The 15,728-nt window shown below is 43.9% G+C and overlaps 2 protein-coding genes across 2 annotated transcripts; both read left to right on the plus strand.

Moving 5' to 3' along the window:
* Positions 1 to 23: 23 nt before the first annotated feature.
* On the plus strand, positions 24 to 917 carry LOC115367840 (gastrula zinc finger protein XlCGF49.1-like; the record flags this gene model as incomplete). Its single annotated transcript, XM_030063787.1, has 1 exon — positions 24 to 917. A coding segment is annotated over one exon (702 nt), but the record flags the coding sequence as incomplete, so codon positions are not given.
* A 2,705-nt stretch (positions 918 to 3,622) lies between these two features.
* LOC115367841 (histone-lysine N-methyltransferase PRDM9-like) lies at positions 3,623 to 7,704 on the plus strand. Its single transcript, XM_030063788.1, has 2 exons — positions 3,623 to 3,984; positions 6,618 to 7,704. The coding sequence occupies exons 1-2, from the start codon at positions 3,697 to 3,699 to the stop codon at positions 7,476 to 7,478; spliced, it is 1,149 nt and encodes a 382-aa protein (XP_029919648.1). The 5' UTR covers positions 3,623 to 3,696; the 3' UTR covers positions 7,479 to 7,704.
* Positions 7,705 to 15,728: the final 8,024 nt, after the last annotated feature.

Consider the following 15,728-nt stretch of genomic DNA (forward strand, 5'->3'; position numbering starts at 1 on the left):
CCCCTGAGCAGCAGGAGCAGCCCCCCAGTCTGGACCAGGAGGAGCCAGAGCCCCCGCCCATTAAAGAGGAACAGGAGGAGCTGTGGACCAATCAGGAGGCAGAGCAGCTTCAAGATCTCACCACGTTCCCTGTGAAGAGTGAGGATGATGAAGAGGAAGCTCCGCCCTCACAGTCCTCTGGGCCTGAGACTGAAGACAGCGGCGATGACTGGAAGGAGACCGGACGACCACAGGAGAAGCTCCTCGTCAGCACCAGCAGATCCAGTATCAAGGAGAAACCGTTCAGCTGCTCCCTCTGCGGGAAAGGCTTCTCCAAAAAGTGCAGCATGCAGAAGCACGAGGCGCTCCACGAGGCACAGAGGCGCTTCTGTTGCTCGTTCTGCGGCAGAGGTTTCCGTCTCAAAAGTTACCTGAACACGCACGTGAGGATCCACACCGGGGAGAGACCGTTCAGCTGCTCCGTCTGCAGCAAAAGTTTCAGCCAGCAGCAGAACTTGGTGAGCCACATGAAGACGCACACCGGGGAGAAGCCGTTCAGCTGCAGCGTCTGCGGGAGGAGGTTCCTCTCTCGCTTCAGTATGCAGAGACACACGACTCTTCACACGCGAGAGAAACCACACAGCTGCACCGTTTGTGGGAGAAGTTTTAATCAGCGAGGCCAGCTCCGAATCCATCAGTGTGTCGGTGAAGCTGCACAGATGGACTCCTCATCAACAGGACAATAAACTAGAGACAATAAATTAGAGACACATTGTGAGTGTACGTCATTCATCCATCCATCAGAATCATACAAACATTATTGATCTGCAAGGGGAAAATGGGTCACGTGCAGTTGCTCAAATTCTCAAGAGAAGAATTCAGTCACAAGAAATGGAAACGAAATGAATATAAGAATATGTGCCTTCCAACTTTGTTAACAAAAAAAAAGGATGTGCATTATGTATAAAGCTGTATCAAAAGTATGCATGAAGTCTGAATATGTGCACAAATCCTACAAAACATTTCAACAATAAATACAGAAATAAGAAAATGAGCAGAGATTCCCTCCTCTGGCCCACATGAATGATGAGTCCATGTGTTTATCTCCTGGTTCCAGACCAGCACAGCACCTGGGTTCTGATTCAAGATGTGTTGCAATTCTACAAGTATTGTGACTCGATATTACGATTTATTGTGATGTTTGTTTTCTGAATCCTCCTCTGGTCTGATGAGGCTGTGATTCTCCTAGAGGTCACTAGAGGTCATTTTCTCCAGCTTGGTCCAGTTGGACAAAAGTCTCTGCCTGCAGTGAAATGGCTGCTATGGGGGCCAACATCATCACACAGGAATCAAATGTGGCTCATTGAATCCACAAGAGTCTCAGCTTTCCAGTCAAAGCAACTGATGCAGCTCCAAGACTGTTTAGGCCCCAGTCTGCACACACACACCATTTTACAACAGGCCACAAGAACACATGTGGACTGCAGGCTTTGGGGCCCAAACTGCATGGGATTAGCAGAAGGTGGGCGTGTCTGCAAAGGGGAGAGAACCCATTTACATTCACACAGCTGTCGTGGAATTCTACAGCAAAGATGAACAGTCAGATGGTCTTCAGGCCTTTAATGCTGTGACAGCAGGAGAATCACACACACCAAAGCTTGGAGGTAGATTGTCCATGTGACAGAGGTGACAGGAAGCTTTTAAGGTCTTCAGATTTTACATATACTTTGCATGTGTTACATAGTCAATCAGGTAATAAAGCAATAAAAACTTTCCAGAAACAGGCCTAGTCATAAATTCCAGATCACTTCTAAATGAGATAAGCTGGTAGAGGGTCTGATCCATCGCAGATACCACCAGCTTAACTCTGAGGTCATACAAAGGCTAACGCAATACATGATTTTAATGGTAAATTCCTTACACAGGTGGAGGTCAGAGGTCAAGGGACCCTGCTGGAGACAGGCAGGCGGGCTTTCCCCCCCTCGCCAACATTTAGCCAAACTTTGGAGTGATATTTACAACCTAGCATGACAGGCTGGCTAACCAGCAGATTCCTCAGGTCGTCTAATTTCTAGTTCGCTTTAAATTGATTCAGAAATCTCTTTTGTTAATTTTCATATCTGTTTTTGCTTTTCTTATTTTCTTATTTTTTTTTTTTTTTTTGGTTGCTAATATGGATTTTTTTCCTCCATCTGTTTCCACAATCAAGACAAACCAACCCCTGTCTAATAAACAACACAAATCAAAATCCCTTTGTGTCTGTGTCAGAGTCCCTCCGGTGGGGGTCCGGGGCCTCAGCTCGGGCTCCAGGACATGAACCGCTTAGAAAATCCCTGTTAGAGCTGGACGTCTGCAGCTTCTCCAGAATCAGCCACATCACCCCGCAGGAGCCTGGACCTGGTACAGTACATTTGTTATTTTAGCATTTAGTCTTTGACTGATATCTTCTGCGATGTTCATGGAGAACAAAAGTTCCTCAAACATCTTCACTTCTTTACCGGACTGACGAACAAAAATAAAAATTTACGGCATTTTGCTAGAATGAAAAATGTAAGAGTGAGAAGGTGCTCGAAAATGACAAATGTGTCATCAGGGTCAAAAACACAGCACCTCTACAAGGAGGAAATACATTAGTAGTAATCAATGCAAAACAAACAAACAAAAACATATACTAAGAAGAAAACAATCTGCTGATTCTGGCTCAGATCAGCAGGATCTCCTTGTTCCTGTAGAATCTGCTGAGGGGATCAGCTGCAGGCCTGAGACACGGCCAGCAGGGGGCAGCACAGGTGGAGCCTCGGACAGGAAGGAAAATGACAGGAAAAATATTTAATATATTTAATTATTTGTCGAACATTTATGACTTTAATCTCGGAAATTCTGAGGTTTTTTTTCACGGAACATCCCCCGGCTCCTTCCATTGGCCCTAATTTATCGGATGACATGAGCATATCGTTGTTGTTGTTGTTGTTGTTGTTTTTATTTGTTGTTTATTTGTTTTATTTGTTGATGATGACACGACCGAGTGAAACGTTTCTCTATTGACAACCGTCAGCTGCACATGCGCAGTGCCGATCGGGCAGGACGGGCCGACGGAGGGCAGCAGTTGCACACACACACACACACACACACACACACACACACACAGCACACAGCACACACGCACAGGCGAACAGGAGGGAGGGACACGAACGCGCTGGAAAGGTGTGGTTAAGAAAAAGAGTGACAGCAGGTTAAGGAGTAAAATCTGGACCCATTTTAATTTTATTGACAACACAAAGGCGGAGTGTAGAGTTGTGTGTTGCGTAGTGATTCTGTGTTGTTTCACTTTATTTGTTTAGTAGAAAAAAGTTAAAAGTTTAAAATAGTTGAAGTTCAATTGTAAATAGTTAAAAGTTTTTTTGGTACACTTTTTTTTTTTTTTTTTTTTTTTTTTACATTAGTAACTCATTTTGCGCATAATTTTACATTATTGTTGGTAATAAGTTAATTTAAGCAACAAAAAATATGAAGAGCCGCTTGGGAGCCGAAAGAGCCGGCTCTCTAAAAAGAGCCGGAATTCCCGGAGCCGCTCCCTGCTTCAGTGAGGAGAGAGGAGAGAGGGAGGAGCACTGGTAAAGAGGAGGAGGAGGAGATAAGGAGGAGGAGGAGAGGAGGAGGAGCGTGTGTCTGCTCTGAAGGACAAAGTGTGGATTTGGAAAGTCTCTGTCAGAGGAGATGCGGGACGTGCGGGAGCTGAGGTCGCTGGTCCAGCAGCGACTGGCTGCGGCTGCTGAGGAGATATTTGGGCTGTTTGAAAGAACGATAGCAGAGTACGAGGAGGAGAACCGCCGACAGCGCCGCCTGCTGGACGCTGTGCTCAACCCGGAAGTCAGGCTGCACAGAGGTCGGTCCCGCTCAGGCGGTATTTGTTTTCTTTCAGAAACGTTTCTTAAAGTTTGGGTTCAGTTTTCCGAGCTGTTTGATCCAGTGCGCATGCCCGCTGTGTCCCTAAAGAACAGCCCGGTCAGTTGGGCTCAGTTTGTTTTCTTGTCAGGGAGAAGAACAGAGGAATCTGCTCTTTTGACCTGGATCTAAAGGAAAAGTTCAGAATCAGAATCAGAATCAGAAAGATCTTTATTGCCAAGTTTTCACAAACAAGGAAGTTGACTTGGAGTTAAGGTGCTTCACATAAATAAATAACACACAATAAAAATTTGGGGGAAAAAATAAATAAAAGCTAAATATGCAAATACAAATTTACAATTCACGTATTGCACTGTAGAGTGTGAGTATGTGTGTGCGCATGTATGTGTGTTTGGCGGGGGTGGAGGGGGTGGGGGCTCAGTCTCCATGTCTACTGTGGTCCCTGGCTGTGTTAGACATGAAATTAATAATAATGATAATAATAATAATTCTTATTATGGTAAATGCACCTGGTGTCTGTGTCTTGATAAGGAGAGACTTGGTTGCTGGTTGTTAATTGTTTTGGAATAAAGTCAAACCCGTTAGTCAAAAGACTGGGCAGACCCTGAGTCCTGGTGCTGTGGGAGACGTCCTGCCTGGTTCCTGTCCCGAAGAAGTCGACTCCATCAGACCTCAACGACATTACACAACGACATTCAAACACATTGAATGGGATTTTGCCCCCCTCAAAAGGGGGGGGGGGGACATGTTTAGCCATGTTGGTCATACCAATCGATTGACAATCCTTACAACTTATTTGTCATTGAAAAGGGGACTAATCAGGTTTTCTAACGGAATAAAAGACAACACCAATCTGTATTGTTAAATGAGAGAAATGATCAACTGAAAAAATATTGCAGGGGATTTTGTCAAAAAAAAATTGGTCGCTTCCCACACAATTACCGGTGTCACTCATTCCAGAAATGCAGGATCCTTACAAGTTGTATCTCATTGGAAAGAGGATGAATCAGGCTTTACAACGGTATAAGATACAACACTATTGGGTATAAATAAAGGGGAGAAATTATAGACTGAAAAGTGGTGCAGAACTTTTTTTTGCCTGGTTTAGTACCTGGTACCAGGTACTACCAGGTACTACCGCCTAATGGAAAACCTTACAAAGCCAGGAGAGTCGAGCCAAGTCGGGCCGAGTAGGTGCTAGTGGAAAAGTGCCATTTGCTTACCAGCCCCACTTGGGAGTTGCCGTCATCTACCTGCTGCAACGAGCTCATATGCATCTGGATGGTGGTGGCAGCACTGTGAGAATCACATTCTTTGATTTCTCCAGTGCTTTTAACACCATCCAGCCGTTGCTGCTGGGTGAGAAGCTGCGGGTGATGGGTGTCGACACCTCCATTGTCTCCTGGATTACTGACTACCTGACAGGCAGGCCACAGTTTGTCCGTCTGGGCAGTGTTCTGTCTGACGCGGTGGTCAGTGATACAGGAGCTCCACAGGGGACTGTACTGTCCCCTTTCCTTTTCACCTTATACACCACAGACTTTCAGTACAACTCCGAGTCATGCCACCTGCAGAAATTTTCTGATGACTCGGCTGTTGTTGGGTGTATAAGTGAGGGAAGGGAAGGGGAGTACAGAGCAGTGGTAGATAACTTTGTGGAGTGGGCTGGACACAATCACCTGAGGCTGAATGTCAGCAAGACCAGAGAGATGGTGATAGACTTCAGGAAGAAGAGGACGGCTTCACAGTCACTGTGTATTCTGGGAGAGGATGTGGAGGAGGTGGAGGACTACAAGTACCTGGGCGTCAACATCAACAACAGACTGGACTGGAAATCCAACACCGAAGCTGTGTACAAGAAGGGGATGAGCAGACTCTACTTCCTGAGGAAGCTGAGATCCTTCAATGTGTGCAGCAAGATCTTCTATCAGTCTGTTGTGGCCAGCGTAATCTTCTTTGCCGTGGTTTGTTGGGGGAGCAGCATCGGAGCCAGAGACACCAACAGACTCAATAAACTGATCAGGAGGGCTGGCTCCGTGATCGGCTGCAAACTGGACACTGTGGAGGCTGTGGTGGAGAGGAGGACACTGAACAAACTGTCATCCATCATGGATAACCCTGACCACCCTCTCCACCACACACTGGACAGACAGCGGAGCTCCTTCTCCAACAGGCTGTTACATTATCTATCTGTCTATATTGTGTGCGTATATAGACACACACAGAGATACACACACATACACAAATCTGAATCTGCCCCAGCATTAAAAAGAAAAGAAAAGAAAAATCAGAAGTTCCTCCTGGCAGTAATCCTCCTGATGATGTAGGAACAAGTTAGTTTCCACACATCATCCACAGAAAGGTTTGTGCAGTACGGGAATCAGAGGCCAGCAACAGTGGAAGTAATGAACAAGCTTTTCCTTTTTTTTTCCATATTAGACATTTTCCACCTTCTGTGAAGAAATGACTTGGTGTTTGTGTTTTTGGCTGCGGCCACACTGCACAAAGAGCGTCATGGTCCTCTTTAACATTAAGAAGGGATGGTGACAGGCTCAGGTCAGTGTGTAATCACACTTTTCCTTGCTGTGTGTGTTTCAGTGATGCCTCAACAGCTGCTGGTGTGTAAAGAAGAGGTTCCCCCTGAGCAGCAGGAGCAGACCCTCAGTCTGGACCAGGAGGAGCCAGAGCCAGAGCCCATTGAGGAGGAACAGGAGGAGCTCTGGACCAATCAGGAGGCAGAGGAGCTTCAAGATACAGTACAGGATGAAGAGGAAGCTCCGCCCTCACAGCTTCTTCAGAGCCAAACTGAGGAGAGCAGAGGGGCGGAGCCTCCAGCCAGCAGCTCCACTGAGCAGATGGAGACAGAAGCTGATGGAGAGGAACCAGCCAGGAGCTTAGATGCAGCTGCTGATGTGGAGACATCAGACTGCTCTGAACCAGAGACTGAAGACAGTGAGGATGACTGGGAGGAGACCAGAGAACCTCAGTCAGGTTCAGACTCACTGAACAAACTCCTAGTAAGTGAGAACAGATCTAATACTGAGGAGAATCAGCATAACAGGAAGATACACACGACAATCAATACAGGATATAAGAATTTTATTTGCTCAGTTTGTGGCAAATGTTTTTCTCGTGAAAGGGACGGAAAGAGACACATCAGAGCACACACTGAAGAGAAACCATACAGCTGTTCAGTTTGTAGCAAAAGTTTTCCCCGACCGAGCTCATTAAGCAGACACATGAGAACACACACTGGAGAGAAACCGTACAGCTGCAGTGTTTGTGGTAAAAGATTTAACTTGTTGGCCAACATGAAGAGACACATGAGAACACACACAGGAGAGAAACCGTACAGCTGCAGTGTTTGTGGTAAAACATTTAACCACTTGGACAGCATGAAGAGACACATCAAAACACACACAGGAGAGAAACCATACAGCTGTTCAGTTAGTAGCAAAGGTTTTCCCCAACCAGGCGCATTAAGCAGACACATGAGAACGCACAAAGGAGAGAGACCGTACGGCTGCAGGGTTTGTGGGGGAAATTTTAATCGAAAGGCTCATCAGTGTGTTGGTGAGAGCAGCAGCAGGTGAGGATGATGAGCTGGACTCTTCATCAGCAACAGGACAATAAACTAGAGACATTCCATGAGTGCAGTTACATGCACACCATATTCCTGTATTATTCGGAATATCCTCAATATTCCAGTTGTGCATGAGTTATGTAAACACGTAGGGAACCCGATTAAGGTCATAGTCTGGTTGGAGAAAATTCTGAATCAGACCCCTTGCATGTGCCTGTTTTAACCAGAATACTGTGCCATGTAATCACCTTAATCGGAAAATACCATACACCAGAATATTCAGTTACATCTGCGCATGCTCGATTCACAATGAATCCTGGGGTGTCTTTGTTGCTATGGTTACTGCAAGCGGGAAGAATGACATGGCAAACAGCCGCAAGAGTCAGGAGACTGCAGTCTGCCCTCAGCTGATCAAAGACTTCAGTATCATGGAGGATATCGATGGGAGAAAACACAGAAATAGCGACAGCTTCTTCTTCTTCTGTTTTTCCGGCAGACCAGACGCCTATAGGCGTATTGCTGCCCCCCGCAGGTTCTGTGTTGCATTACATAAGAGGGTGGAATACGCTGAAACACGGGAATATGCCAAGTAACATGTAAACGGAATCTTCCAGTTGCTGCAACGCATATAAACACTTTATTCGGAATATTAACTTAATCAGAATATTGACCTGAATCGGAATATGGTCTGCATGTAAACCATGCTAGTCCATGACAGTCCATCTTTCATCCATCCGTCAGAGCTTCCATCGTCTGGCTGTGAGACTTTGTATGGAAACATATTACATTCACTGACGAACAAATTCTGCCATGTTTTTCTGAATTATGAAATAATTATCTCAGAAATCAGAGAAAAGGTTTCATGGTGTTGATGTTGTTGCTGTAATCTGTAGCCATTAAGGTTGTAAAGGGGCGGAAAAGTTCTGATAATTTTCCGGAAGCATTACGGAAACTTTCTATGGGAAGTTCAGCAATAGGTCAAATATATTTACCCAAATCATATCATCAAAACCTTCTTGACAGGATGTTGTCCGTGGGCTCAGATGGAGGCCGAGTCGTGTGGCCTCAGTCATCCTGCTGCAGTGTGCAGGATTCTAGAAATGATCAGTGCATGGGTTTGAGGAACGCACAGTGCAGGGCAGAAATTCAACTGAATTTGCATTAAATCTGGTTGTTTTAATCAGGATTATGCTGCAAGATGGTTTTTCTTCAACGACATTAATTTCCCGCTTATAGGCTAAAAAGTGCGGCAGATTTTTTTGTTCTCAAGTGAGTGCATTATGCTGCTGTTCCTAGGTGACAGAACAGACTGTCGCACATTTTTAAAAACCAAATCAGCTGAGGGTGGGGTCCCTTCCAGGCAGTGGTGTAGTCTAGTTTAGCCTAGTGGGTATATGCGCGCGCGTGCACACACACGCGTGCTTTCTGAAATGTTAACGTTAGCTCCAGCTGTAGTGTCCCCCGAAGCGGCACCATACAACTTCACTGCTTCGTTAGTACTTTACATAGGGTTCACGTCACGCCTGATGGAAGCCCCTATGGTCAAAAAGAGCCCGCTTCGTAACACAGAGAAGGCGACTTTATGAACGGGAAAGTGAACGTTATGTCAAAAAAAAAACAAAAAAAAAACATACTGATATGCATCTCTGCGCATTTTGAAGTGGTTATACGGAAATTCGGGACCTTTTCTAGTGGGTATACGGAGTATACCTGCGTATCACGTAGACTACACCACTGCTTCCAGGTTGGCCTCTAAAAGCTAAAAACGCCACTACAACACTGTCGCTGCCACGTTCTGGCCAAGAGACTCGTGTTCCAGTTGGTTTGTACTGTCATGACACTCCTGTGTGTTCACTTACATGGAGCTGTTAGTTTCCCACTGAGGAAATTCTGTCATGTTCTTTTCCTTAAACCAACCACACAACACCCTTTTTTCTCAGCAAGTGGTGTGCTTGATTTTTGAAAAGCACTGTAAACAATGTTTTTATTATTTTTTTTTTCATTTTTAAAAATACTTCACCGATATTTTAGATGTGCTTTTCAACGAAAATGCATTTTCATGGCCGACAAAATGATTTTTTTTTTTTTTTGAAATAGAAATAAAACTCGATTTGTGCCTTCAGAGTTTTGACAAGTCCTTTCTGAGCTGTGACGAGATAAGACCAAGACAAAGTTGTGATTAATGCAGGTCAGGTGACAGCGTGTCCACTTCAAAAGTTTAACTGTGGTGTTCCTCAGGGCTCGGTCCTGGGCCCGCTCTTCTTTATCCTCCCACTGGGCTGTTATCCATAGTTAGAATCATGGCTGCTGTGAGGGAGATTTATGATCATATAACTGGTGTGTTAAAGTTATGTGTAGTCTTATATGGTGATATGTATTTATAATCATATCTGATGTATGCCTGGGCTGTATGGACAAAATAAAATATAACGACACCTCCTACCAAACACCTTGGTATCGATATTGTAGGGACTGTTTTCATAAGATATTTACACACAAGAGATAAAAACTGAGGAGAATCCGCTTGCATGATGAATCATATTGTTTGAATAATTACCAATATTACCATTAACAATAGACCCAAACATTTTGGCAAATGCGGATCATATTTTGTGATCCATTTAATGTTTTGAGCAAACAAGGAAAGAAACTGCCAGATTTTATGTAATGACTTCCATGACCAGTCAGGAATCACCACCAGGTTGGCAACAGCTGGAAGCTGGCATCGCCATCGTGCTCACTGCAGCTTCTGAGATCATCCTCACTGCCATCAGGACTGAGGGTCCTGCTGCTCAGAAGCTACATGGACAACATCAGTGTCGTATTCCAGACAGCAGCGTGCACAGCAAGACTGCTGAACAAAATCAACAAGCTGGCAGCAGGGGCAAGGATGAAGCCCAAGCCCTCCATATCGTCAAGTCTGTGTCTCTGGAAAGGGATCAGAAGCAACCACACCATCTTTTGGGCCTCTCCCACTGTCATGGCTCTGATGTGAGTTAGAAATGACAGACAAGGTTTAAAAAAAGAAAATAAACCCAGAGGCTGGTGAAAAAAACACTCATCACTCTGTCGTCTGTAATATTTCTGTAGTATTCCTTTAATAATTCTATTGTGTCTAGCAGGGTGGGAATTATACCACAGCAATGGAGGCCATGGCCGTCGTTGCCCTTTGCTCTGGCCGTAGTGCCCTGAAAATAATTGTACCCCTCATGGCCAATTTGGCCGGTGTGTCCCAAGCAGTCAATCTCTCAAGGTTATCATGGATGCAAGAAAATCCAGAGGGGAAAAAAACCGAATCCCAACCCAAAATGAGTTTAATTTCTGCTCATGTCGGTGGCTTTGAAGCAAAGCAATGAGACTACCTGACAAACACCGGGCAAACAGCTGATTTCTCAGCTGTAAGGAACCTGTGAATTTTATGGACCTTTAATTTCTATAATAAAGAGAATGAAATGCCTCAGCAGGTTCAGCACCACGGACAGTACCTGCTGAGGCAGAGTCAGCACCACGGACAGTACCTGCTGAGGCAGAGTCAGCACCACGGACAGTACCTGCTGAGGCGGATTCAGCACCACGGACAGTACCTGCTGAGGCAGAGTCAGCACCACGGACAGTACCTGCTGAGGCTGATTCAGCACCACGGACAGTACCTGCTGAGGCAGATTCAGCACCATGGACAGTACCTGTAGGATTTTCCACAGACATGTGCGGCTGTAACTTTGTTCTTGTTATTAATGTGTTAATGTTATCAGTTATTAATTAGCCTATTAATCGTTATTCATTTGTTTAGTCTTTATGAGTTTTTTAGGCCATTGATTTAATTAATTTGTCAATTTGTTTGCATCTGTATATTGAAATGAACATTTAATAAATCAACACATCTATGAAAACTGTGGTCTTTATTTCAGAGGTAAATTGATAACAGCCTGAAAAGGTGATTATATAACTCTGTTCAGCCTTAATGTGACTGCTTACTGTCCTTACTTTTGCTGCTTAGCCACATTAATCGGAGCTGACGTTAAATTGGAGTGACACACCCCCAGCTGAAACAAAACATCTGCCGGTGACTTTATGAAAAGACAGATGTTTGTTGAAAGCAGTAGCCTGTATTTAAATATAACTGTTCATATAAGTTGGTTGTAGATAAAGATCAGCTGTGCTGCTGAGTTGCTGTCACAGCACCTGTTAGATTAAAAATGACTGAGAAGTCGGCAGAAGTATAACTATCAGTCCTTAAAATATTTTTCTAGCGGATATTCTAGTAACAACATGATTGAGCTAGCAAAGCAGTTTTATGTTGCTATCTGTGGTATTTATTCAGTTTTGGGAAATCACGATGTCTAGAAAACATGATAAGCCCAAGTTGGCTGCTGACAAGGACTAGTTACCATCAGATCTCATGTTTTCCGCTGAAACGGAGAGAATACTAGTAAAAAACTTTGATATTTTGAGAGCGAAATGCCCGCAGTATGAATACATTATGATTATACATTTTATTTTGTTGGTAATAGTTGTATAATCACATTATTTGATGCTTTGATGCTGGCCGCATCACTGTTGTGACAATAATAACGGTCAATTACACCCTCTCGTGTAATAATGCTTAAGAATTACCTGACGCCGGAATTCATGGTATGGCTGATGGAGCTCTCTTATGGCTCTTCCGACCTGACCTTCTCCCGCATGCAGTCCCAGTGCAGACAGATAGCCGGTCATCAACTTCTGGCCACATGATGGTCCCGTCTGTCACAGGATTACACATTTACTGTTGGCTATATAATATACAATATTTGCAATATACTGTGAAAGCCTTGAATGAAAACTCACCTCATATATAGATTGCATCAAAGCATTCTCCAGCTCTGCGTCTGACATATGTCTTTTCCTCCTCAGATTATGCCCAGCACAAAATCTTCTGACACTCATTTCCGAGCATTGTAGGATACCCATCCGCTCTAACTTGTGGGATATTTCGGCGTGTGTCAAACCGCTGTCGAATAACTCCTTGATAAAAGTAGCATGTGGTTCCAGCACCGCCATGATCGATAGATGGTGGCGGTCAGAGCCCGTCTACGGCTGTGTCCGAAATCACTCCCTCACTCACTACTCCCTACTCACTCTATAGGGAGTTCAATGTAGTGGACTATACAGTGAACTCAATAGCGGACCGTTTCGGACACGACTTTGCTCGTTGTTCGGCGCCGTTCCGCAATGCATGATGGGATATATTGCCTGGTTAGTGACCATCGGATGTCCACTACATTTTGCGGTGGATTGTTGGATACATCCAGTGGACTATATAGTGAACATTAATAATCACTAAACATTCGGACACCCCTACAAAAAGGCGTAATCACTATATAGTGGTTAGGGAGTGATTTCGGACACAGGCTACAACTATATTAGACATTCTCTGTAGCAAGCTAACATAACGCTCATTACCAAACTTCCGGGTCACGTAAAACGGACCAATTAAATATTAAAGTAAAATTCAGTCCTGATTCCCATTTTTCTATTTCGTATTTTTGATCCAAGCCTAAAATTGAACTATGAAAAACCAGGCATATTTTGGATTTTTGTGTTAGATTAAAAAACAAATAACAAAAATAACCAGTCACTTTTTTATTTTTTAATTTTTGATTGGCAATTGAAAATAGAAAGAACGAATGATACACAGATTCATGACGACTGACTGAAACCATGTATGAGAATAAAATGACTGGTTGTTGAAAGCTTGATAGAGTGTGCAGTCTTAATTCTTCCAACTAGGTGTTGGTTTAGTAGCTTTGGGTAGGGCTGCCACTGTAGTGGACCGGCAACATTCATGGCATACTTTTAACATGGAGCGGCACAAACAACTCTTGGGGGGATTAATGTTGAAACCACATTAAAATGAGGAACAACCTGTTTTTTTTTTTTTTTTGGCCAGTTTCCAGAGCACAGAGTCCAAAATGAAAAGCTGTCAGAGTTCAGGTTTCAAATTCAAGGCTGTAGTCTGTATACTTTAGCAAAATGGCTTATTGACATGTAAAATATGGGGAAATTATAGTGAACAGGCCAAATATTAAAACAAATCACTGAGATGGTCCAATAAGTCATAGAGGATTTTCACGACGCGTCATCAGCGCATCAACAGTCCGGAAGTCGCCATATTGGAGGTACTCTGTACCACAACAAACCATACACACATAGTAGATCCTGAACGTCATCAAGAAAAATGGTTAATTATTGCCGTGTTTTAGGATGTACCAATAGATCAGACCGAGAAAAACATTTGGAATATTACCGACTTCCAAAAGTGTGTGTTTTTTGTGTGTCAGATTGTACATAATCGAATAAAACACTATGAAACTAACTCAGATAGTGCACAGTGTAGATAGCAAACTGCGGGTCTTTGAAATGAAAAAAAAAAAAAGATTGACAGTCACTTGGCTACACCTTGAGTATCGGAATTACATCATACAGTTAAAGTTAGGATGATTAGGATGTTATTGCATTACTTACTTTGGCCTTCACAACACAATGGACATTGATAGATAGATAAATCTTTATTGTTATTGCACAATCATATACAGTATAATTCAATGAAATTAGGGCTCAGTACTTTCGGTGCAGGGGAGAATAAAACAACAATAAATAGAATCAAATTTGTTTGACCATTTGACAGATGATTTTTGGTGGTACTGCATCTCCCTCACCCATCCACACACCATCTGGTTATAGGCCTCCAAACCGTTGTAGGATTTAAGGTCTTTCGCTGTGTATGGGCTCAGCGAGAAAACCAGGTAGTTGACTATATCGGGATGCAGCTGAAGGAAGAATCACTGGGTCGTCATGGATCCAAGAAGAGGGAGACAACTGGATCTGCACCGCCAGTAAAGCGTAATTTCTCGAAATATCGCGCCTTTTCTTGTGGTCCAAGTCCATCCCTATATGCCTTTGCATCTTGGACGAGCTTTGATGAGCTTTTCTGTTGTTTTGACATGGCTACACTCGCTTAAACTATCCCAAACGCACAAGTCTTCATTGCAGTCCGTTCAGTTGTTTACACCGAGTACCTCCAATATGGCTGCACATCCAGGTTACCGCCCAGAGCGTGACGTCGGTGAAAACCCTCTATATGAAAGTCATGCAGAGACACACCAGTTTTATTTTACATAAGTTTGACTGTGTTCTAATAAATGTCAGTGATACTGTTTGTCAACAATGAATCGTGATTCGCTGGCAACCAGTTATTGGCAGCCAGCGTTGAGGTTAGTTACTAGTTCCATAAAAAGGTGTTACATAAATAAATGACAAAATAAACATAATTGTAATCTGTTACAGTTATTAAATATGTAATTAAATTACAGTTACTGCTCAAAATGCTGGTGATGACAGAGGGGTCACATCCTGTAGGGCGAACAGAGTCTCCTCCTATCAGCAAACAGCACCAGCAGGGGGCGCTGTGGTGGGTTTGCGCCGTCACTGATCGTGCCCAAAGAGGAATCCCCACCACTCTGGATCAGTTGGCTCCTGGGAGTTTTTAAAGATAGCAGCCTGCCATTTCTATTTTTCTCTTACTGATTTTCATAATAATAAAAGTGTAAAAACGGCAACATCTGAGCATCACTGGAGTCACTTTCAGAAACACCAAGAGGTGGTTCAGACGCTTCAGGAGGGCCTCAAGTTTTTGAACACGGGATATTATGATGTTTAATTTGGATAGCCACCATTTGAATTTCATTACATTTTTGCTGGACTGGATATGGATTCAGCCGCTGGCCTGAGGCATCATCGGTAAGTTGCTGAATTTGCATTATTTATGATTAGCTGAAACAGACTGGCTGGTTATTGTGTTGATGTGTGGAATGCCAGTTTCATGGCAGTTTGGTGTCGGTGGTAGGGGGACCTGGCAGTCGTTGGGGGAACCTGGTGTTCGTCAGGGACACCTGGCGGTTGTTAGGGACACCTGATGGCGGTCGGTAGGGACACCTGGTGGTCGTTAGGGATACCTGACAGGGGTTGTTGGGACACCTGATGGCAGGGCCAGAGTGGGACTCATTTTCAGCCCTGTAGTTTCATGCCTCAGACCGGCCCACTTTAGATCACGACCGATTATTATTAAAATCAAAAAATATAACAGGTCACTACTATTGTTTGGGCATAGAAAGTGGTTATATTGGAACTAATGCTTGCTTGTGTTACAACAGCTCACCTGTTCCTTCCATACTGACAGGCGCAATCCCCTCATCACTACTGGCTCCTGGCTCTGCTTCTG

The sequence above is a fragment of the Myripristis murdjan genome, chromosome 11 (genome assembly GCF_902150065.1).
Source record: "Myripristis murdjan chromosome 11, fMyrMur1.1, whole genome shotgun sequence".
NCBI classification, from domain to species: domain Eukaryota; kingdom Metazoa; phylum Chordata; class Actinopteri; order Holocentriformes; family Holocentridae; genus Myripristis; species Myripristis murdjan.

Coding starts and splice junctions, on each gene's coding strand:
- LOC115367841 (XM_030063788.1), top strand. CDS start 3,697: ATGCGGGACGTGCGGGAGCTGAGGTCGCTGGTCCAGCAGCGACTGGCT. Junction 3,985..6,617: donor TGTCCCTAAAGAACAGCCCG/GTCAGTTGGGCT, acceptor TGGACCAATCAG/GAGGCAGAGGAGCTTCAAGA.